General features: G+C 36.4%; 1 protein-coding gene across 1 annotated transcript in view; it reads left to right on the forward strand.

Moving 5' to 3' along the window:
- Nucleotides 1-1,119: 1,119 nt before the first annotated feature.
- The window catches only part of LOC107650783 (butyrophilin-like protein 3), a 28,526-nt gene continuing 9,013 nt past the window's right edge, over nucleotides 1,120-20,632 (forward strand). Inside the window, exons 1-4 of the mRNA XM_016428670.2 lie at nucleotides 1,120-2,288; nucleotides 3,530-3,656; nucleotides 5,999-6,346; nucleotides 6,560-6,838. Of these exons, the coding sequence (XP_016284156.1) occupies nucleotides 3,554-3,656; nucleotides 5,999-6,346; nucleotides 6,560-6,838 (730 nt within the window). The 5' untranslated portion in view covers nucleotides 1,120-2,288; nucleotides 3,530-3,553. The remainder of the gene's footprint in view (nucleotides 2,289-3,529; nucleotides 3,657-5,998; nucleotides 6,347-6,559; nucleotides 6,839-20,632) is intronic.

Below are 20,632 nucleotides of genomic sequence, written 5' to 3' on the forward strand. Positions count from 1 at the left end.
TGACTGAGATTCCTTTCCTGGCATTTGGAGACTTTTTTTCCCCTGGATCCTGCATCTGGCTGAAGGCTTCACATGGAGATGAGACTTGGGGAAGCCCTGTTAAGGGCTGAGCCAGACCTCACCTGGAGAAGGGCTGGTAGGCTTGTTAAGGCTCTGTCTTTTTTCTACATTTTCATTTTCACTCTTTCTACCTCTTTGTAAATAAAAGCTGCTAAAAGTCATTTTGACTTAAGCTATAATATTTTAAAATTGGCAACCATGATATTATTTTATAACTCTCTTATATAGTATAATACCTAAAATTAAGCCTTACAACCTGTTTGCCCCAGTTCCTCATCTGTAAAATGAGCTGGAGAAGAATAATGAAAATCACCCTTGAATCTCTTCCAAGAAAACTCCAAATGGGATCTAAAAGAATCAGATATGATTGAACAACAAAAACAACTTACCAACTTTTCTTGAGTTTTTTTTTCTGTTATATCTTCCCTATCAGTCTCTTATTAGAATCCATTCACTTAAGAATATCCAACCAAGGATGTGGCAAGATAGGGACATTAATGCATTGCTGGTGGAGTTGTGAAGTGATCCAACCATTTTGGAAAGCAATTTGGAACTCTGCCCAAAGGGCACTGAAAGACTGCTTGCCCTTTGATCCAGCCATAGCACTGCTGGATTTATACCCCAAGGAGTTAATAAGGAAAAAGACATGTACAAAAGTATTTATAGCCATAATAGTCCAAAGTTCATGTCCTCACCTCTAAGCACACACAGAGCTACACTTAAGAGAACATAACATTTTACTTCCCACAGGAGAAGCAGCTTTCTATAGAATGATCATGAAAGAGATCAACCCCTGCTCAATTCAGGGAAGCCCACCTTGTCTTCTCCTCAGAAATGACTGAAGCTCCTCTAGTCTTAGCCTTCTTCTTTGCCCTTTCTACTTATCTCTGGTAAGTGAATATTGGGAAATATGAACAAATTTATAGGATAAAATTAAATATCCTGGAGGAAGCATGTATGTCTTTGGCAGGGGGAAACTTCTGGCTAATCCATTTTGACATCTCTAATATTTTTGTAGAGTTGTCATGAAAATTTTGCCCTGAGGCTGTGACCACTCATATATACACACATGTATATACACATACACATACATCGCAATGTGTATATACCCCTGCCACCCACATGTATATGTGTGTTTATGTGTTTGTGTGAAGCTTATCAGTGGAATAAATTGACTAGGTAAACTCTGGAAAAAAATGGACATAAATTACCTATGTGATCATGGTCAAGTTATTAACCCCAGGGTAAAATTTTGGTGACAACTTTATAAAAATATTAGAAACAAATGCTAAAGTGGATTGGCATTAGTTTCTATTCCTACACACAGTGAGACAAAGAGATACCTGTAGAGGCAGAGAGTCAATATTTGAGCACTTGAGCACAGACAGTGTAAGGAGAGGAGAGAACAGCCTTCTTGCCACACATACATACCTTCGAGGTGGAAGGGAGAGCAACCTTCTTGGAGATGGGGGTGGGGAGGACAAAATGATATGTGAAAGGCTCTAGGTCCCAATGCTGATAGTATGCAAAGTTTATATAACCTCCTTATAAAAACAGAAAGTAGAATATAGTTTTCTGTCATATTGAAAGGTTGGGAACTATTTAAATAGACATAGATTATCTTACCTTATTACATACTTGAGGCTTGGTTTTGCTTTCGCTTTTCAAAACCCTTACACTTTTAATTAATTAATTAAATTCATTTTAACAGAAAAAAACATTTTCCATTTGCATGCTAGATAGATCTTTTTATAATAAATATTATAGAAATCAGATAGTAGTACTAGAAGTATTTCTCCTTTCCTTCTTCTATTGGGTTGTTTATTTCCCTAAGTTGTTGAGCCTCAGTTTTTGCATTCAGACTGCAAAATATGTGTGCCAGTTCTTAATACAAGTGTCATTATTTCACTCTACATTCTCATCTAAATCCTACTTTAAACATCTACATTTGTCACTCAATGACAAATATCAGTCCCATGTGTATGTCCTCTCTTAGGGACTCTACTATGGATTTCAGCTATTTCCTTCTCTAATTTATGAATCAAAAGTCAATTCAGAGGGACATACAGTAGAGATACAAGAGATTTTGTTATTTTATGCCCATTACCTACTATGTTCTGTCTCACTCTTTTCCTTCCCAGGGGAAGTGGCAACTCACTTATCCTCATTTATTGTTTTAGTTTTTAATGATGCTTGCTACTGAGTAAGAACAGCAGTATAGGTGAAAGGTATGTGGACCATTTTCTCCATCATTTTCTCAAGTCTAGTTAATCACCAAATCAATACAACAAACCATGATTTGTAATATTTGTTTATTTCTAAGATATAAATGTTCACATTGAAAATTTAACAATCAGCTCTAAAGGCCAGTTAATCAATTAATAAATCAATCATCAAACATTTACTTAGCACCTACTATGTACCTAACACTCTACTAAGCTTGAAATGCTTTACTAAATAGATCAGAACTGGCTGCAGCATACCCCCAGAGCCCAAAAGCCACAGATCGCCCCAAATCCTACCAATACCATCAAGTGGTCCTTTCTGTACTACTTCTGCTTTACCCATCACAGCCATAGAACTTAATGCAGAGGTTTTTGTTTTTGTTTTTGTTTTTCAAGAAGGGAAATATATTGAAATTTTCCCTTCCTACCCTATTCTTGTCCATCCACTCCTAAGATAAGTTCACTGATTAAGTATATTGTGGCAAAAAGGATGGGGGTAGGAGTAAAATAATTTGAGGGTCTAGATTATTAACTCCTGATATATAAAACAGGTACTATCTCTGTAAACAGAATCGACTCCTCTACATTCCTACAATTCTAATAAATTTTAATAGTCCGTGAATTGTTAAATGCCGCTTGTTTCTTAACTTCAGAATTTTATAATAATTGATCTGGAAAGGATCTTATCAGTCATTTAGCCCACATGTGAAAGATGTAAAAATTAAAGTTTAGAGAGTTGAAGTGACTTGTCTAAGGATGTACAAGTCACCTAACTTGTAATTTAGCTGTCTTTGAATGCATCCAAACTGAGCAGTTTTACATTACACTCATAGGACAAATCTAACAGAGAAGCATGCAACTGAGAGATCAGGTCATGGAACTCAAGAAAATCAGGAAGAATATCCAGAGTAATCACTGGTCTTTGACTTCTGCTCTTTCCTTTTCACTCTGTCATGACTTCAAGAATCATCCATTTCTGTTCTGCCCTTCCTTTTATATTAGGCACAAAAAATTACTCTATTCAGTTTTGTAACAGAAAACTCTCCTTCATTTGTTAATAGGGATTTGAGGTGGTTTTTGGAAGATCAGGAAATATGTTTTTTTTTTCTCATGTAAATTCCCAAGGGCACCATATCTCTTGCAGTTATGACACTCTAGTGATTGTAACATGAAATCAGGTAATTAGGCTCATACATCTGACTTGCCTCAGGGGTTTTTCACTATCTATTTTTCCTTTGTTACAGGCTCTGAGAAACAGATCCACAAATATGTTGAATGTCCTAGCTCTCCTGTGCCCCATTCAAGTCTTCCATAACTTTGAGCACCACTTCCTCCTCATCTCTATTCTTAGCCTCATAGAACTGGCATCAGGTAATCCTCCCTGACTATTTGTATCATCCTCATCCTTCTTTTTACTTCCATATCTATTCTACTCATTTCAACTGGGCAATATTGGGCAACTATGTGAAAGAAAATGGTTCAGCTGGTTAGATGATCACTGAAGTCCCCGAAAAGATAATTCAATCGGATTCTTGTTTATAGATGTTATCCCAACTAAATTCAAGTTGCTGCTATTATCATATGACCAATTATTCTTTACTCTTGGAGAAATAAGTCAAAGTATCACTATTCTTGTATTATTTGAGAGGAACTTAGTGTATCTTTCTCACTAAGTATGTCTCTCAAGTCTGACATAGTGTTTGAAATTCCTTCCATTTTGGTCACTTGCTGAATTCAGTGAAAGATTCCATTTGCCTGTACAATAAATTATGATCAGCACAGGAGAAAGACAAGAACAGCAACAATTTAGATCCTGTTCCTTATCATGACTAATGAATGTAAGACAAATTAGGACATGCACATACTGCAAGGAACTTTGATTTAATTGTTTTGGATTCACCTTCTTTAGGAAATAGTGAAAGAAGAAAGGGCAGGACTAGGAGTGGAAATCAAAATGCTGGGAAATACACAGCTGGTAATCATAACTCTGAATGTCAATGGAATGAACTCATCCATAAAATGCAATTGAATAGCAGAGTGAATTAGAAACCAAAATTCTACCATATGCTGTCTACAAGCAATACACATGAGAACGGTAGACACACATAGAGTAAAAGTAAGCAGATAGAGCCAAATCTATTGGGCATCAACTGAGAAAAAGAAGGCAGGAGTCACAATCATGATATCTGACAAAGCCAAAGTAAAAATAGATCTAGTCAAAAGAGACAGGGAAGATAATTACATTCTGATAAAAGGCAGTATAGACAATGAGGAAATATCAGTACTCAACATGTATGCACCAAATGGCATACATCCAGATTTCTAAAGGAGAAACTAGTGGAGCTCAAGGATACAATAGATGGAAAAACCATACTAGTGGGAGACCTGAACCTTCCTCTATCAAAACTAGATAAATCGAACCAAAAAATAAATAAGAAAGAGGTAAGAGAAGTGAATGAAATCTTAGAAAAAATAGTTAGTAGATATGTGGAGAAAAATAAATAGGGACAAAATGGTTTCACCTTCTTTGTCTTTAAAAGGACCATTTACTGCATACCCCGGTTTACTTCTTGAGTGTGAGGTATAAACTCCTTTGGGTTAAAACTCCTTTGGGACCTGAGACACTTAGGACAAACTAATGATGAACACATTCAAACTTACTTCAACTGAATCTTGGACAGCTCACAAGTCATACTTTGTAAACTCCTCTTTTTCTTTTTGTGAAATCTGGACAATATTTACCTATTTGCGATTCTCTGTGTTGTTTCAGATTTCACCAACCATGTTTTCACAATCACATATTATTCAATTCTTTCAAAATTCTGGGAGATAATTAATATGGATCTGATGACTTTAACCTCATTGCGAATAGGTGAACTTTTGAACCTAAATGAAGTAAGAACATTTAACTTAGGCAACTTAAGTTCAACTTCCTACTCATCTTATTTCTGCATCCCTATTGTTATTGTATTTTATCCTTCCTGGTCCAAAGATCAGGGAGAACAAGAAAAATGATATGAGTAATTTTGTCTTCTTTACCTCATCACAATTTTTCTGAGCAGCAATCCATCCTTTATAACGAAGTGTGGAAGAAAGATCAATATGATGAACAGAAACCCTCAGGGAACAAAATATTTCTCTTCTTTGGTGGACCTCTTGAATTAATGTGGACACTCTCTCCATGGCTCTGGATAACAACATTTTTTTTTGTGATTTCTCATCAACATATTTTAATTAGAATTAATCTGAAAAAGTATAAAGAGAAAAAATAAAACTAATGGCACAAGTTACAAGGAATGTGATTTTAATTCAATATAATGATTACCTTTGATTAGATCTATTCTAGAATGGAATAAATTGATTTTCATGTAGTAAGGTTCTGGATCACTGGTAATCAATAAACAAGATCTGAATAATAACATCTAAGGGATACTGCACAGAGAATTTTGTTATTTTATAGAAGACTGTACTAAATGATGCCTGAAGCCTCTTCTAGCACTCATATTTTGCTATTTTATAATAGAAGCATACAATTGTAACCTCAGAACCCTTGTCTGGTGTCAATGGAAAAAGGAAAATATTCTCTCCTGGATGAAGTAACTGAAGATCAAGAAGGAGCAATATAAAACCTTCATTCTGTATCCAATGCAAGCCATGTTCATTACATTGCCAAATGTTCTTAATTAATAAAACTTTTCTGGTTATTCCTACAGGTCAGTTTCAGGTGATTGGCCCAAACAACCCTATTCAGGCTTTGATAGGAGAAGATGTTCTCTTCTCCTGCCATATCTCTCCCAAGATGAATGTGAAGAACATGGAAGTGAGGTTCTTCAGAAACCAATTCTCTTCTGTGCTACTTCTATACAAGGATGGAAAAGAAATAGATGAGAGGCAAATGCAAGAATATCAAGGAAGAACCCAGTTTATGCAAGATGCCATCACTGAAGGGACAGTCTCTTTAAAACTGAAGAATATAGTCTCTTCAGACATGGCAAAATATGGATGTTGGTTCAGTTCCAAAACTTTCTACGAGGAGTATACTTGGGAGCTACAGGTAGTAGGTCAGTTATTATTTCTAATCATTTGATATCCTCACCACCTATAGCTAAGCCAATTTAAACTGTTTTGCTAAAGAATTCATACTGCCATATTATCATACTTTTTAATAAAGAGAGACAGAAACAAATTCTATAAAATACTTCATGGCTACATGAGCTGTTTCCAAATATTGTTGAAATATGCTTTGTGACAACTTCATTTACTATTCTCTGCAGCTCTTGGGTCAACCCCTCTTATCTCCCTTGAGGGAAACAGAGATGGAGGGATATTGCTGGTTTGTCAATCATCTGGATGGTTGCCTCAGCCCAAAATACAATGGAGATATGATCCAGATCAATATTTATTACTAAACTACACAGTGAACCAAGATGATCATGGCCTCTTTTCCATAAAAACCACACTTACTATAAAAGAACATTCCAATAAGAATATTTCATGTTTAGTACTGAACCTTGCCCTTGGACAAATGAAGGAATCCAGACTACAGATAGCAGGTGAGTAGAGGAGAGAGGAAGCAAATAGAAGGGATATATGCTTGAATGACTTTGTAAAATATTTAATTTACTCTTAGATTTATGGATTTGTGTCCCCTTTGAAAAAATAAAGGCTAAGGAGGAATATGTTCAAAATGTATACAATCACAAATGGTTTGCAGAAGGTAAGTAAAGGCATTTTTATTTGTCAAAAATATTGCTTTACTTAGGCAGGGTCCCCTTTGAAACCTGAAGCAATTTATTTTATGATCAATGGAAGAAATCAATACTTTAATTAGAATAGAGTTAGTTTCTGAAACAGAGAAGGGAGGAACAATAGGAGGAAAGGACCACTACATCCCAAGATTTGTGATAAAGGAGAGAGGAATTTAATTTAATTTCACTTGTATTTTCAATGTAGCCCAAAGAAACTGAGGATCCTTGTCCCAATTCTCACTCTTTCAGATGAATGTTGTCTTAGGCTGAGGCTTTACTTCCGCCTCAAAGTTCTAAGCTCAGGAGGTTATATTATATACCAGTGATGGAGATCCCTTTAGAGGGGCAGGTGATGTGTGAAATGCCCTCAGGCACCTGTGCAGAGGGGAAGGGGGAGCACCCTCCACCCCTGGCTTTCTAGTAACAAATTCTGGCAAATTCTGTGTGAGACAATGGCACATGTGCCCACATGTACAATGGCACTTGTTTCACAGGTTTACCACCATGGGTCTATACTGTCATTAGAGAGTCTGCAAATGTGCTTTCCTCCAAGATTATCAGTTGAATATCATTTTAGTCAACTTTTCTAAAGAAGTTTTTTTTTTTTAAATCCTTACCTTCCATCTTACAGTGTATTGGCTCCAAGGCAGAAGAGTGGTAGAGGCTAGGCAATGGGAATTAAATGACTTGCCCAGGCTCACACAGCTAGGAAATGTCTGAGGACAGATTTGAATCCAGGACCTCCCATCTCTAGGCCTGGCTCTCAATCCACTGAGCAACTCAGCTGTTCCTGTCTAAAAAGCTTTTAGAAAGAGTCATTTACTAGTGTTACAACAAGGACAAGCAGTATAAAACATCCTTCCAAAAAGTCTGTGACTCTGTCACCACATGATGTTATCCCAGAAAAGTGATGGCAGGATGATGATGAATCTTCTAGACCCTTCAAACCTCCCATGGTCCTATTCTACCCAAAGTAGGGAGGGGAAAAACCTGGCCAAAGCTGAAGGTATGGCAGAGCCTTGTCTACTCCAGGAGATTTCTATTGAGAGACATTGCTGGAAAGCCACAATAGTTCTATTTCTGGAATTCATTAATTATACCTCACTGAATACTTTTATACAGGGCCCAAAAGAATGATCAAATCCCTCAGCAATTAAGACAGACTTCCAGAATCACTTCATTTCACTTGTCAAATGGCTTTCAAAACCATTTCATGTTTTGTCTAAAACCTAAACTTGATTAACTTATGGAAATTCTGATAATTTGCTTTAAGTAAGGTGGGGTAATGATTAGCTAAAGATCTATCAAACATTAATTTTATTCATTAATTTATAAAGTTTTCAAAGGATTTAAAAGAAATAAAGATAGGGTACCATAGATTAAAGTTCTTCAGTGGAAGTTAACGCAAAAGAAATGAGAAACTCATAACTATGCAGAGGTAGCCCTTCCACATCAACAGGGTTAAGGGAATAGCACCCTTATGATCTGGAAAATCTATGTAAAATTTTTTCTGGTTCTCCCTTCATACTAGAGAAGTTAATTTTTTTCCCTTTTCTCTTAAGAGATTTTTTCAATAAAGAAAATTGTGTATTTTAAGGTATCCAAAGATAAAGTATGTTGAGATTGTATAATAGCATACACATATTTTATTCATTTCTGAATTTCTAAACTTTTTTGTGTCATCTGCTGGCTTTTGCATGTTGTCTGTATCTTCCACAAAAATTCTCCTAAATTTCCATTTAATTTTCTTATGCCAATTTGCAATATATCAAGAACATCATGGGGATAGTTGTGATGTGGGACACCTATATTTTTCTCAGTTGTTTATTGTCACAAAAAGGTGACAACAATAACTCAATATTTTGGTACTTATAGGATATTTATACTTCTTACTTTTGCTTTTGGGCTATATACCTAATAGTAGAATCTCTGGATCAAGTAATATAAACAATTTACTCATTTTATTAAGCATGATTACAAATTGCTTTCCCAATTAATTATCTCAAAAAGAGAAATGGGACCTCTTGATAAAAAATATACCTATCACTATTTATTTATTTATCACTGTAATGAATACTGCTTTTGCTGATAGTGGCTTCAGTTTTGTAGAATATAGATTTGTTTTTTAGAAGCTTTCTTACTCCTTGTAAAATACACATTCAGTTGGCAGCATCATTAGACAATTCAGGCTATAAAAAGTAAAGCATTTCACAGGAGAAAAGGTAGAAAAGTTTATTCAAAAAGAAAATGAAAGTTTTTGGAATGAATTATTGCATTATTCTTTGTAAGAAAATATCCCCTAAAGGCTGGATGAAAGGGATAGTAACCAAATGCATTTATGATCACGAAATAAACCATTTTAAACAAACTGAAGGATTTTTTAACCAGAAAATATCAAGTCTTTACTGTGTCCTTGCATAGTTTGTTATGTTATTTCTCCTTCATTAAGGGTTGAGAACTTTCTATTATAAGTTCACCAAGTAGTCAGAAGATTAGTTTATTAAGATGTCACAAAATAATTGTAGTTTCTATTTCTTCCCCATAATTCTCCTCTTTGATACATTTTCAGAAATGTTATTAAATCTGAACTGTTAAATGTCTATATTCCTGAAGTTTTTAAGTTCCTTTGCTTCCTCTTGTCTTTTGGCAGTTTCCTTAACAATTAGTATTTAAGAGTCAGTGATAGTTGTTACACTAATAGATTACATTATTACTACATTATTACTTTGCATTGCTTCATATTATATTATATTACATCTTATTAATATTATAGCTGAGGCAGTTAATTGCACCATGAAAAAGGAACTTAGTGCAAAGAACCTTATGAAAGTGCTGAAACAAAAATACATATGTAATAAGTCATACAAAATAAAAATCATTCTCTTAAAGACAAAGTGGAGACATAAATTAATCATACTTAAACAAATTAAAGGGAGAACTAAAAAGCCAAGTTTAAACCTCTTAGCAAGAATGCAAGATCATAATAAAAAAATCTTTATTCATTTGAAACTTTTGGAGCCATTTTTTGAATCAGTAATAAATGTCTGGGGGAAAATATCCATATTTAGACATGGGCTCCTATATCTCAATGGTAGAATTTTTCTGTGGGACATTAATCTCAATAATTTTAGAAGGAGGACCCGGATTTATGGTTACAGTATGCTCTTAAATTTGGGCCCTAGGGCCTTTTCTGAAAGGGTTCACAACATTGTAAGAGACAGGAGACAATAGACATAATTGAATCATCAGGCATATTAATATACATTTAGGGAGAAGTTTTTTGTTCCATTGTCTTGGGCTTAACTGCCTACCTTGTGAATCAGTTAAATTCTGGGAAATTTATTTCATTGCAAATCTAAATCAAGGGCACTCCTTCTACACCATGAACAAGTTGTCAGCCTGGTATGCTTTGTTTACCTTGGGATATGGCTTCCCACCTTATTTCTAGAAGAGATTTATAGATGTATATTTTTCCAAGATTTACTTGCTAGGCTCCAAGTCATACACTACCCCAGCAGTAGTTCCCTAGGTAGCATTACTCAAAATTTATTTTGAGAAAACTGAGTTTAATTTAGTAAGGCCTGACAAAACCTAATAATATTGGCCTTTTAGTAATCATTTTGTGAGGTGAAAGTTCCATGCTAACCTTATATACAGCAAAGCTAGAAAAATATCAGCCCAGGCCACTTGGAACTAATCTGAAAGTTTTGAGAGTTTGAATTCTTCCAGATCATTTATTCTTTCTACTTTGCCTGAGCCCTCTTAAGGACAGGCCAGTGTAGTTTATGGGTGAGAAAATCTTTAAAAAACAAACAAAACAAACAACAATTAAAAACAAAGATAATATATAAGATGGGTCCTTAAGTCACTTAATGTTTTTGGAGATACCAAAAAACCAATCAAACAAAAATAAGCAAAGTAATAAACTGTGATCTCAAAGACTCAACTCAAATAATAAAGCAATTTTAAGGGTAAAAACTTCAATCTAACATGCAAATTTATAGATAGTTACTAAAATATACTCAAAGCTCATGTTTTGGGGCATTTGTATGAATTCATTTATGGATATTCAAATGGAACTTTTAGAGGAGGTTTAGTATCTTGCTCTACTTTTTTCAGTTTTGTTACCAGTTATGTCAAGGAGCAAATTAAAATTATAGCATTTAGTACTATTATCTCTACCTGATCATTTGTTACTGTTCTTATTGGTGCAACTACATACTTTCTAAGGCCATTGATACAAATTCAGTTTTCAAGAATCTTTTACGTATTTTTTTTCTCTTGTTGCTCAGTCATTTACAGTCACGCCCAACTCTTCATGACCCCACTTACGGTTTTCTTGGCAATGGTAAAGAGAAGTTTGCCATTTTCTTCTTCATATCACTTTTACAGATGAAGAAACTGAGGCAAATATGGCTAAGTGATTTGCACTGGGTCACACAGCTACTAAGTGTCTGGGGTTGGATTTCACTCCAGGCAAAGCAGTGTGTCCATTATGCCACCTAGCAGCACTTTAACAGGAAAACTTTTGGAAACCAATCACCCTCATTCTAGTCCTCAAAGGGAAATGGACTGATTGCTTTGCCTTTCACAAAGTAAGGTTTACGATTCAATTAAGAACTAGAGCTATTTATATCTTTATCATTTTCCCCCTTTCAGGATGTATGTTATCCTCATATCATTGGAGGAAATTATAAACAGTTTTATGACATTTCCTATATTTCTAGATTTTTCACTTAAAATCAATCCTAATCATAAGGCCCTAAGAAGTGTTTATTAGCACCAAACCTTGCCAAAATTAAATTTGGCAAATTAATTGAGGCTTTGGCCTCATTGGTGTCTGTCCTTGGCACTAAGCTCTACCTCCACCCTGGGGCATTAGATCCTTCCTGCAGGCTTTTGAATTTTTGGGGGCTGAAATTATTTCACCTTGTCTTTTTTGTGGGTTAAGCTGCTCAAGAATTCACTTTGAGGTATTATATCATTGCTTTGTGGAGGGTAATTTTGTAAGAATTAGATGGGTCCTTGTATTTTCTCTGCCATATTGGCTCCACACCCCTTTTAGGGGTTTTCTTGAAAAAGACACTAGAGCAGTTTGAGGTTTCCTTCTCCAGTTCATTTTACAGATGAGGAAACTGAGGCAAATAGGGTAAAATGACTTGCACAGGGTCCATCACTAGTAAGTTTCTGAACTTGGGTCCTCCTTCCACTAAGCCTGGCACTCTATTCATTGTGCCTCCTAGCTCATATACACACGGATACACAAACTCCATACATGTATGTATATATATATATATATATATTTAATATTACCTTTTTTTAAAAAATATATATTTTATTTGATCATTTCCAAGCATTATTCATTAAAGACATAGATCATTTTCTTTTCCTCCCCCCCACCCCCCATAGCCGACGCGTAAATCCACTGGGCACTAGATGTTTTCTTGATTTGAACCCATTGCTTTGTTGATAATATTTGCATTAGAGTGTTCATTTAGAGTCTCTCCTCTGTCATGTCCCCTCAACCGCTGTATTCAAGCAGTTGCTTTTCCTTGGTGTTTCCACTCCCATAGTTTATCCTTTGCTTATGAATAGTGTTTTTTTCTCCTGGATCCCTGCAAATTGTTCAGGGACATTAAACCGCCATTAATGGAGAAGTCCATTACGTTCGATTATACCACAGTGTGTTAGTCTCTGTGTACAATGTTCTCCTGCTTCTGCTCCTCTCGCTCTGCATCACTTCCTGGAGGTTGTTCCAGTCTCCATGGAACTCCTCCACTTTATTATTCCTTTTAGCACAACAGTATTCCATCACCAACATATACCACAATTTGTTCAGCCATTCCCCAATTGATGGGCATCCCCTTGTTTTCCAGTTTTTGGCCACCACAAAGAGCGCAGCTATGAATATTTTTGTACAAGTCTTTGTGTCCATTATCTCTTTGGGGTACAGACCCAGCAGTGCTATGGCTGGATCAAAGGGTAGATATTCTTTTGTCGCCCTTTGGGCATAGTTCCAAATTGCCCTCCAGAATGGTTGGATCAGTTCACAACTCCACCAGCAATGAATTAATGTCCTTACTTTGCCACATCCCCTCCAGCATTCATTACTTTCCTTTGCCGTTATGTTAGCCAATCTGCTAGGTGTGAGGTGATACCTCAGAGTTGTTTTGATTTGCATCTCTCTGCTTATAAGAGATTTAGAACACTTCTTCATGTGCTTGTTAATAGTTTTGATTTCTTTATCGGAGAACTGCCTATCCATGTCCCTTGCCCATTTATCAATTGGAGAATGGCTTGATTTTTTGTACAATTGATTTAGCTCTTTATAAATATGAGTAATTAAACCTTTGTCAGAGGTTTCTATGAAGATTTTTTCCCAATTTGTTGTTTCCCTTCTGATTTTAGTTACATTGGTTTTGTTTGTACAAAAGCTTTTTAGTTTGATGTAGTCAAAATTATTTATTTTACATTTTGTGATTCTTTCTATGTCTTGCTTGGTTTTAAAGCCTTTCCCCTCCCAAAGGTCTGACATGTATACTATTCTGTGTTTACCCAATTTACTTATGGTTTCCTTCTTTATGTTTAAGTCACTCACCCATTTTGAATTTATCTTGGTGTAGGGTGTGAGGTGTTGATCTATTCCTAGTCTCTCCCACACTGTCTTCCAATTTTCCTAGCAGTTTTTGTCGAATAGTGGATTTTTGTCCCAAAAGCTGGGATCTTTGGGTTTATCGTATACTGTCTTGCTGAGGTCGCTTTCCCCCAGTCTATTCCACTGATTTTCCTTTCTGTTTATTAGCCAGTACCAAATTGTTTTGATGACTGCTGCTTTGTAATATAGTTTAAGGTCAGGGACTGCAAGGCCCCCATCATATGTGTTTTTTTTCATGATTTCCCTGGATATCCTTGATCTTTTGTTCTTCCAAATGAACTTTGTTATGGTTCTTTCTAAATCAGTGAAGAAGTATTTTGGTAGTTCAATGGGTATTGCACTAAATAGATAAATAAGTTTGGGTAGGATGGTCATTTTTATTATATTGGCTCGTCCTATCCATGAGCAGTTAATGTTTTTCCATTTGCTCAAGTCTAGTTTTAGTTGTGTGGCGAGTGTTTTGTAGTTGTGTTCCTATAGTTTCTGTGTTTGTCTTAGGAGGTAGATTCCTAGGTATTTTATTTTGTCTAAGGTGATTTTGAATGGGATTTCTCTTTCTAGTTCTTGCTGCTGAGCTGTGTTGGAGATATATAGAAAAGCTGATGATTTATGTGGGTTTATTTTGTATCCTGCAACTTTGCTAAAGTTGTTGATTATTTCAATTAGCTTTTTGGTTGAATCTCTAGGATTCTTTAAGTAGACCATCATGTTATCCACAAAGAGTGATAACTTGGTCTCCTCCTTGCCTATTTTGATGCCTTCAATTCCTTTATCTTCTCTAATTGCTACTGCTAGTGTTGCTAGTACAATGTCAAATAGTAGAGGTGATAATGGGCATCCTTGTTTCACTCCTGATCTTATTGGGAATGCATCTAGTTTATCCCCATTGCAGATGATATTAGCTGATGGTTTTAGATATATACTGTTTATTATTTTTAGGAATGACCCCTCTATTCCTATGCTTTCTAGTGTTTTTATAAGGAATGGGTGTTGTATTTTATCAAATGCTTTTTCTGCATCTATTGAGATAATCATGTGGTTCTTGCTAGTTTGCTTGTTGATGTGGTCAATTATGTGGATGGTTTTCCTAATGTTGAACCAGCTCTGCATCCCTGGTATGAATCCTACTTGATCATGGTGAATGATCCTTCTGATCACTTGCTGGAGTCTTTTTGCTAGTATCCTATTTAAGATTTTTGCATCTATATTCATTAGGGAGATTGGCCTATAGTTTTCTTTCTCTGTTTTTGACCTGCCTGGTTTTGGAATCAGTACCATATTTGTGTCGTAAAAGGAGATTGGTAGAACTCCCTCTTTGCTTATTATGTCAAATAGTTTGTATAGTATTGGGATTAACTGTTCTCTGAATGTTTGATAGAATTCACTGGTGAATCCATCAGGCCCTGGGGATTTTTTCTTAGGAAGTTCTTTGATGGCTTGTTGGATTTCAATTTCTGATATGGGATTATTTAAGAATTCTATTTCCTCTTCTGTTAGTCTGGGCAGTTTGTATTTTTGTATATATTCATCCATTTCTCCTAAATTGGTGTATTTATTGCCATATAATTGGGCAGAGTAATTTCTAATGATTGCCTTAATTTCATCTTCATCGGAGGTGCTGTCCCCCTTTTCATCTTTAATGCTGTGAATTTGCTTTTCTTCCTTCGTTTTTTTAATTAGATTGACCAGTACTTTGTCTATTTTGTTTGTTTTTTCAAAGTACCAGCTTCTTGTCTTATTTATTAAATCAATAGTTCTATCACTTTCGATTTTATTAATTTCTCCCTTAATTTTTAGGATTTCTAGTTTGGTTTTCTGCTGCGGGGTTTTAATTTGATCGCTTTCGAGTTTTTTCATTTGCATTTCCAATTGATTGATCTCTGCTCTCCCTTGTTTGTTAATATAAGCATTCAGGGATATGAATTTACCTCTGATTACTGCTTTGGCTGCATCCCAAAAGGTTTGAAAGGATGTTTCGCCATTGTCATTTTCCTCGATGAAATTATTAATTGTTTCTATGATTTCTTCTTTAACTAAACGGTTTTGGAGTATCATATTGTTTAATTTCCAATTGGTTTTAGATTTGGTTTTCCATGTACCATTACTAATCATTATTTTTATTTCCTTGTGATCTGAGAAGGCTGCATTCATTATTTCTGCTTTTCTGCATTTGTGTGCTATGTTTCTGTGACCTAATGTATGGTCAATTTTTGTGAATGTGCCATGTGGTGCTGAGAAGAAGGTGTATTCCTTTCTATCCCTATTTATTTTTCTCCATATGTCTACTAATTCTAATTTTTCTACGATTTCTTTCACTTCTTTTACCTCTTTCTTATTTATTTTTTGATTTGATTTATCTAAATTTGATAATGGTTGGTTTAAGTCTCCCACTAGTATGGTTTTATTGTCTATATTTTCCTTCAATTCTCCTAGTTTCTCCATTAGAAATTTGGGTGCTATATTATTTGGTGCATACATGTTGATTAATGATATTTCCTCATTGTCTAGAGTCCCTTTTAACAAAATATAATTACCTTCCCTATCCCTTTTGATCAGGTCTATTTTTGCATTGGCTTTATCAGATATCATGATTACCACTCCTGCCTTCTTTCTGTCAGTTGAGGCCCAGAAGGTCTTACTCCATCCTTTAATTCTGACCTTGTGGGTGTCAACCCGCCTCATGTGTGTTTCTTGAAGACAACATATGGTAGTGTTTTGGATTCTAATCCATTCTGCTATTCCTCTACGTTTTATGGGTGAGTTCATCCCATTCACGTTCAAAGTTAAGATTGTCATTTGTGGACTCCCTGGCATTTTGATAGCCTTCCCTAATTCTAACCTTTTCTTCTTCGGCTCTACCTTTTAGTCCAGTGATTTACTTTGAATCAGTCCCCCTTGTCCCCTCCCTTGATGTTTCCCTTTTTAGTCCCTCCCTTTTTGTTCCCTCCCCCTCCCCCCTCTCTTTCCCTCCCTTTTTTGTTCTCCCTCTCCCCCTCCCCTCCTTGGTTTTCCCTTCTCCCTACCCTTGTTGGGTAAGATAGAATTCAAGATCCCAATGGATCTGGATGTTTTTCCCTCTCAGAGTTGATTTCCCTGAGATTAAGGTTTAAGTTAAAAAGAAATCCTCTCTTCCTCTCCTTCTTATAGGAGTTTTCTTCCCCTCCCCTTCCCATATGAATCTTTGTGTGAGAAAGATTATTCTATTTGGTCTTTCTTTACCCCCTATTTATACATTACATTTTCCTCACATATTAGTATACATGGATTGATATAAATGTAGTACTTATAGAAGAGAGTTTGAGTAAAAGAAGAAGATAACATTTTTCCCCTTTCCTTGATATTTACCTTTTCAGGTATTCCTTGCTCTTTGATTTTTGGTATCAAACTTTCCACAGAGATCTGGTCTTTTCTTTGCAAAAAGTTGGAAATCTTCTATTTTGTTGAATGCCCATACTTTCCCTTGGAAGTATATAGTCAGTTTTGCTGGGTAGCTGATTCTTGGTTGGAGACCCAGTTCCATTGCCTTTCTGAAGATCATGTTCCATGCCTTACGATCATTCAGAGTAGAACTTGCAAGGTCTTGTGTGACCCTGATTGGCATTCCTTTATATCTAAATTGTCTTTTTTCTGGCTTCCTGTAGGATTTTTTCTTTTGTTTGATAGCTTTGGAATTTGGCAATTACATTCCTGGGAGTTGTCTTTTGGGGGTTTAGTGTAGAAGGTGTTCTGTGAGCTCTGTCAGTGGCTGTATTGCCCCCTTGTTCTAGAATCTCTGGGCAATTTTCTTTGATTATATCTTGTATCACCATGTCCAGTTTGGTGTTTATTTCTGGCTTTTCTGGGAGTCCAATTATTCTTAAATTATCTCTTCTCCCTCTGTTTTCCAGATCTGTCACCTTGTTGGTGAGATATTTTATGTTCTCTTCTAATTTCTTGGTATTTTGGCTTTGCTTTATTAATTCTTGCTCTTTTACACGATCTTTGTCTTCCAGCTGCCTGATTATGGCCTTTAAAGCCTGGTTTTCCTTTTCAGTTTCATCACACTGGTTTTGTAGATGTGTGAATTTCTTTTGCATTATTTCCAACTTTTCCTCCCAGAACGCTTCCATCTTTTTGGTCATTTCTGATTCAAATTCTTCATGGGTTTGTGGAGAGTTTCCATTTCCTTTGGAAGATTTTGGAGCATTTTCTTGTATATCTTCTTCTATCTCCTCTGTATTTTGTATTTTGGCTCCATAGAATGTGTCCAAAGTCGCCCCTTTCTTCTTATTTTTCTTGGTATTTTGGGGCTTCTGTGCTTCTGTGGAGTTTGCCATCTCTGAATGTGGATGATTAGCTTTTCTTATCTCTGTCTGGTGTTCAGAGGCTTTAGTCCTGGGCAGATTGTTGGTTCTATGAGGTTTCCCTGGGTTAAATTGAGTATGCCTGACTGGAACTGGAGTGGAAGGGTCGGACCAGGAGGCCACACTCTCCCCCGGCTCTCTGGGTCGGGTTGCTTTCCGGAAGTTGCCTTCAGAATAGCTGGCCGTGAGGCTGTTTCGTCGGCCTGCGGGGGGATGGGCTGTGGCTTCCCGAGCTCCGAGGGCAGTGACTTTCACTGAGACTTGGATAGCAGGATCCAGCCCGTGAGGCTGTCTTGCCCGCCCTGAGGGTTGTTGTTGTTTCAGACAAGCCTGCTCTCTTCGGGGGGAGCTCCGAGCGCAGTGACTTTCACTGGGACTCCGATAGAAGGCCCTGCGGTTTGTTGTTGTTTCAAACGACCCTGCTCTCTGAGCGGGGCGGGGCTGTGGCTTCCCGGAGCCTTGGACTCTGAGCTCCTACCCCTTAGGTCCGAGTGATCTCGGGTTCTGGCTTTTGAGGGGGGCCGTACCTTCTGATCCAGGTCCAGGTCCAGGAGGAGGATTCCCAGGGTCTATGCTGTTGATCGTCTTGAATTTTGGCTCCTTAGGAGCTTATAGTTTGAGATCGGTCGGGAAGGGTTTTCCGGAGATCTGAAATTTAGCTTTCTCTAAGCCGCCATCTTGACCGGAAGAGCTTAATATTACCTTTTGATATTACATATGTACACATATGTATATTCAGATGCGGATGTGTTTACACACACACACACACACACACACACACACACAGGTAATAGCAAAAGGAATTCCCTGTAAGGATTTTCAGGTATTGATGGGGAAAAAAAGGGAAAGTTCATAATAATGAATGGAAGAGCATAGGAGGAAAAGGCATTTCTTAGGATATTCGGTTGATTCCAAACTTCTTTCCAGGGTTCCATGGCATTATATAACACAAACATACGTATGTACCTTAGAAACAACCAGGCTCATCACCTAGTTACCAAGCAGAGAAAATAGTGAAGTATTCTTTGCCAGTTTTCTCCTATACAAGAATATAACAATATTATCTATTTCACAGGGTTATATATCAGAAGAAAGAGTACTGAACCTGATGTCACATGACTTGACTTAAAATATTGACACTCACACTTATCTCTGAGTAAAACCTTTGTGGGCTTCTATTTTTTTTTTAACTATAAAATGAAGGGATTTGATCAGGGGAACAATAATTTCCTTTCCAGTTTTAGATTTGTAATCTTATAAACATCTAGTTCAACCCTTAAATTTATTAACAAGAAAACTAATCCCCAAGTAATAGCCAGTAAGCAACAGAAATGGCATTCCATAAGTGAAATAGGAAGAATTTTGGTCTTGGTGTCAAGAAAACTTAGGTTCAAACCCTGCCACAGACACTGAGAAAGGCCTCTACCTTTTCAGGGCTTCAGGTCTCTGATTGATAGAAAAAAATGGAGTTGGTCCTTTTTCATTTTTTCATTTATACAGAATTTATTTAAAAAAATAACTATTTGAGTCCCAAATTCTCTACCTTTTAAAATTAAAATTACTATTCAATAACTCTAAATATTATATTTTATAAGATTTATTAATAATCACTAGAAATAAAGGAACAAAAAGGTAATTATCTAACAAAATAAAACCATGTGCCCAAGCTAGTCTACCTGCTCAAAAGGACTCGCTCCACCAATGCCACCACAGGAAGGAAAAAAACACTCGACATGGAACTCCACCCAATTTATATCCTGTCTATGTCAGCATGTACCAACAGGAAGTGAGTAGATGTGGGGATTGGAGTTTTGCTGGGGATTGGAGTTTTTAGGTGTAATAATTAAAATAGTTGGTTGTCATAAACTGTAGTGATTAAAATAGTGGAAGATATAAATTGTAGTAGATATAAGAGTGGATGCGTAAATTGTGACCACAGAAAAGATGGTTTCAAGACAGTATCTTGTTTTAAATCAAATATAAGGTGGTTGCCAGGGAAATATTCCCAATTATGAAATATACCCAAGTCAACTGGGTTTTATAGAGATTTAAATTCATACAAATGAGGAATTAAAGAAAGAGAGAAAGAGAGAAAAAGGAAATAATGAGAAAAGGATAGGCCAGCCCAGGGCAACCCTAGCCAACCCAGGCCTAAGCCCTTAGAGAAAGATCAGTCAGTCCTTAATCACTCACCACAAGATCTGTTCAAGCAAGGATTCTAGTGACACCAGGCCAGCTTCATCTCAGCTGACTCCACCAGCTCAATCCTGAATCTGAATGAAATCTGAATGTCCCTTCAGCTCTATCTGAGCTCCTATTTAAAGGGAATTTTCTCCTATGTCACCTCCCCTAAATTCTTACATCTGCCAATCACAGTAGATGTTTTTCAAAGGACAGACCATTCTTAGTTCACACCTAAGAAGACTTAAACTTTTTGATGAAGTTCACACCAGAAAACTTCTGAGTAAGTTTCTCACCTCTTTGCTCCTTGTAAATTCACAAGTTGCTTGACCTTTATAGGTACTTAGCACCCTTTTGTATTATATCTACAAATAGGCACAGCTTAAGAACTTTTTGTCTTACTATAAGTATGGGTTTAAG

Source organism: Monodelphis domestica, chromosome 1 (assembly GCF_027887165.1).
Source record: "Monodelphis domestica isolate mMonDom1 chromosome 1, mMonDom1.pri, whole genome shotgun sequence".
In the NCBI taxonomy this organism is placed as follows: domain Eukaryota; kingdom Metazoa; phylum Chordata; class Mammalia; order Didelphimorphia; family Didelphidae; genus Monodelphis; species Monodelphis domestica.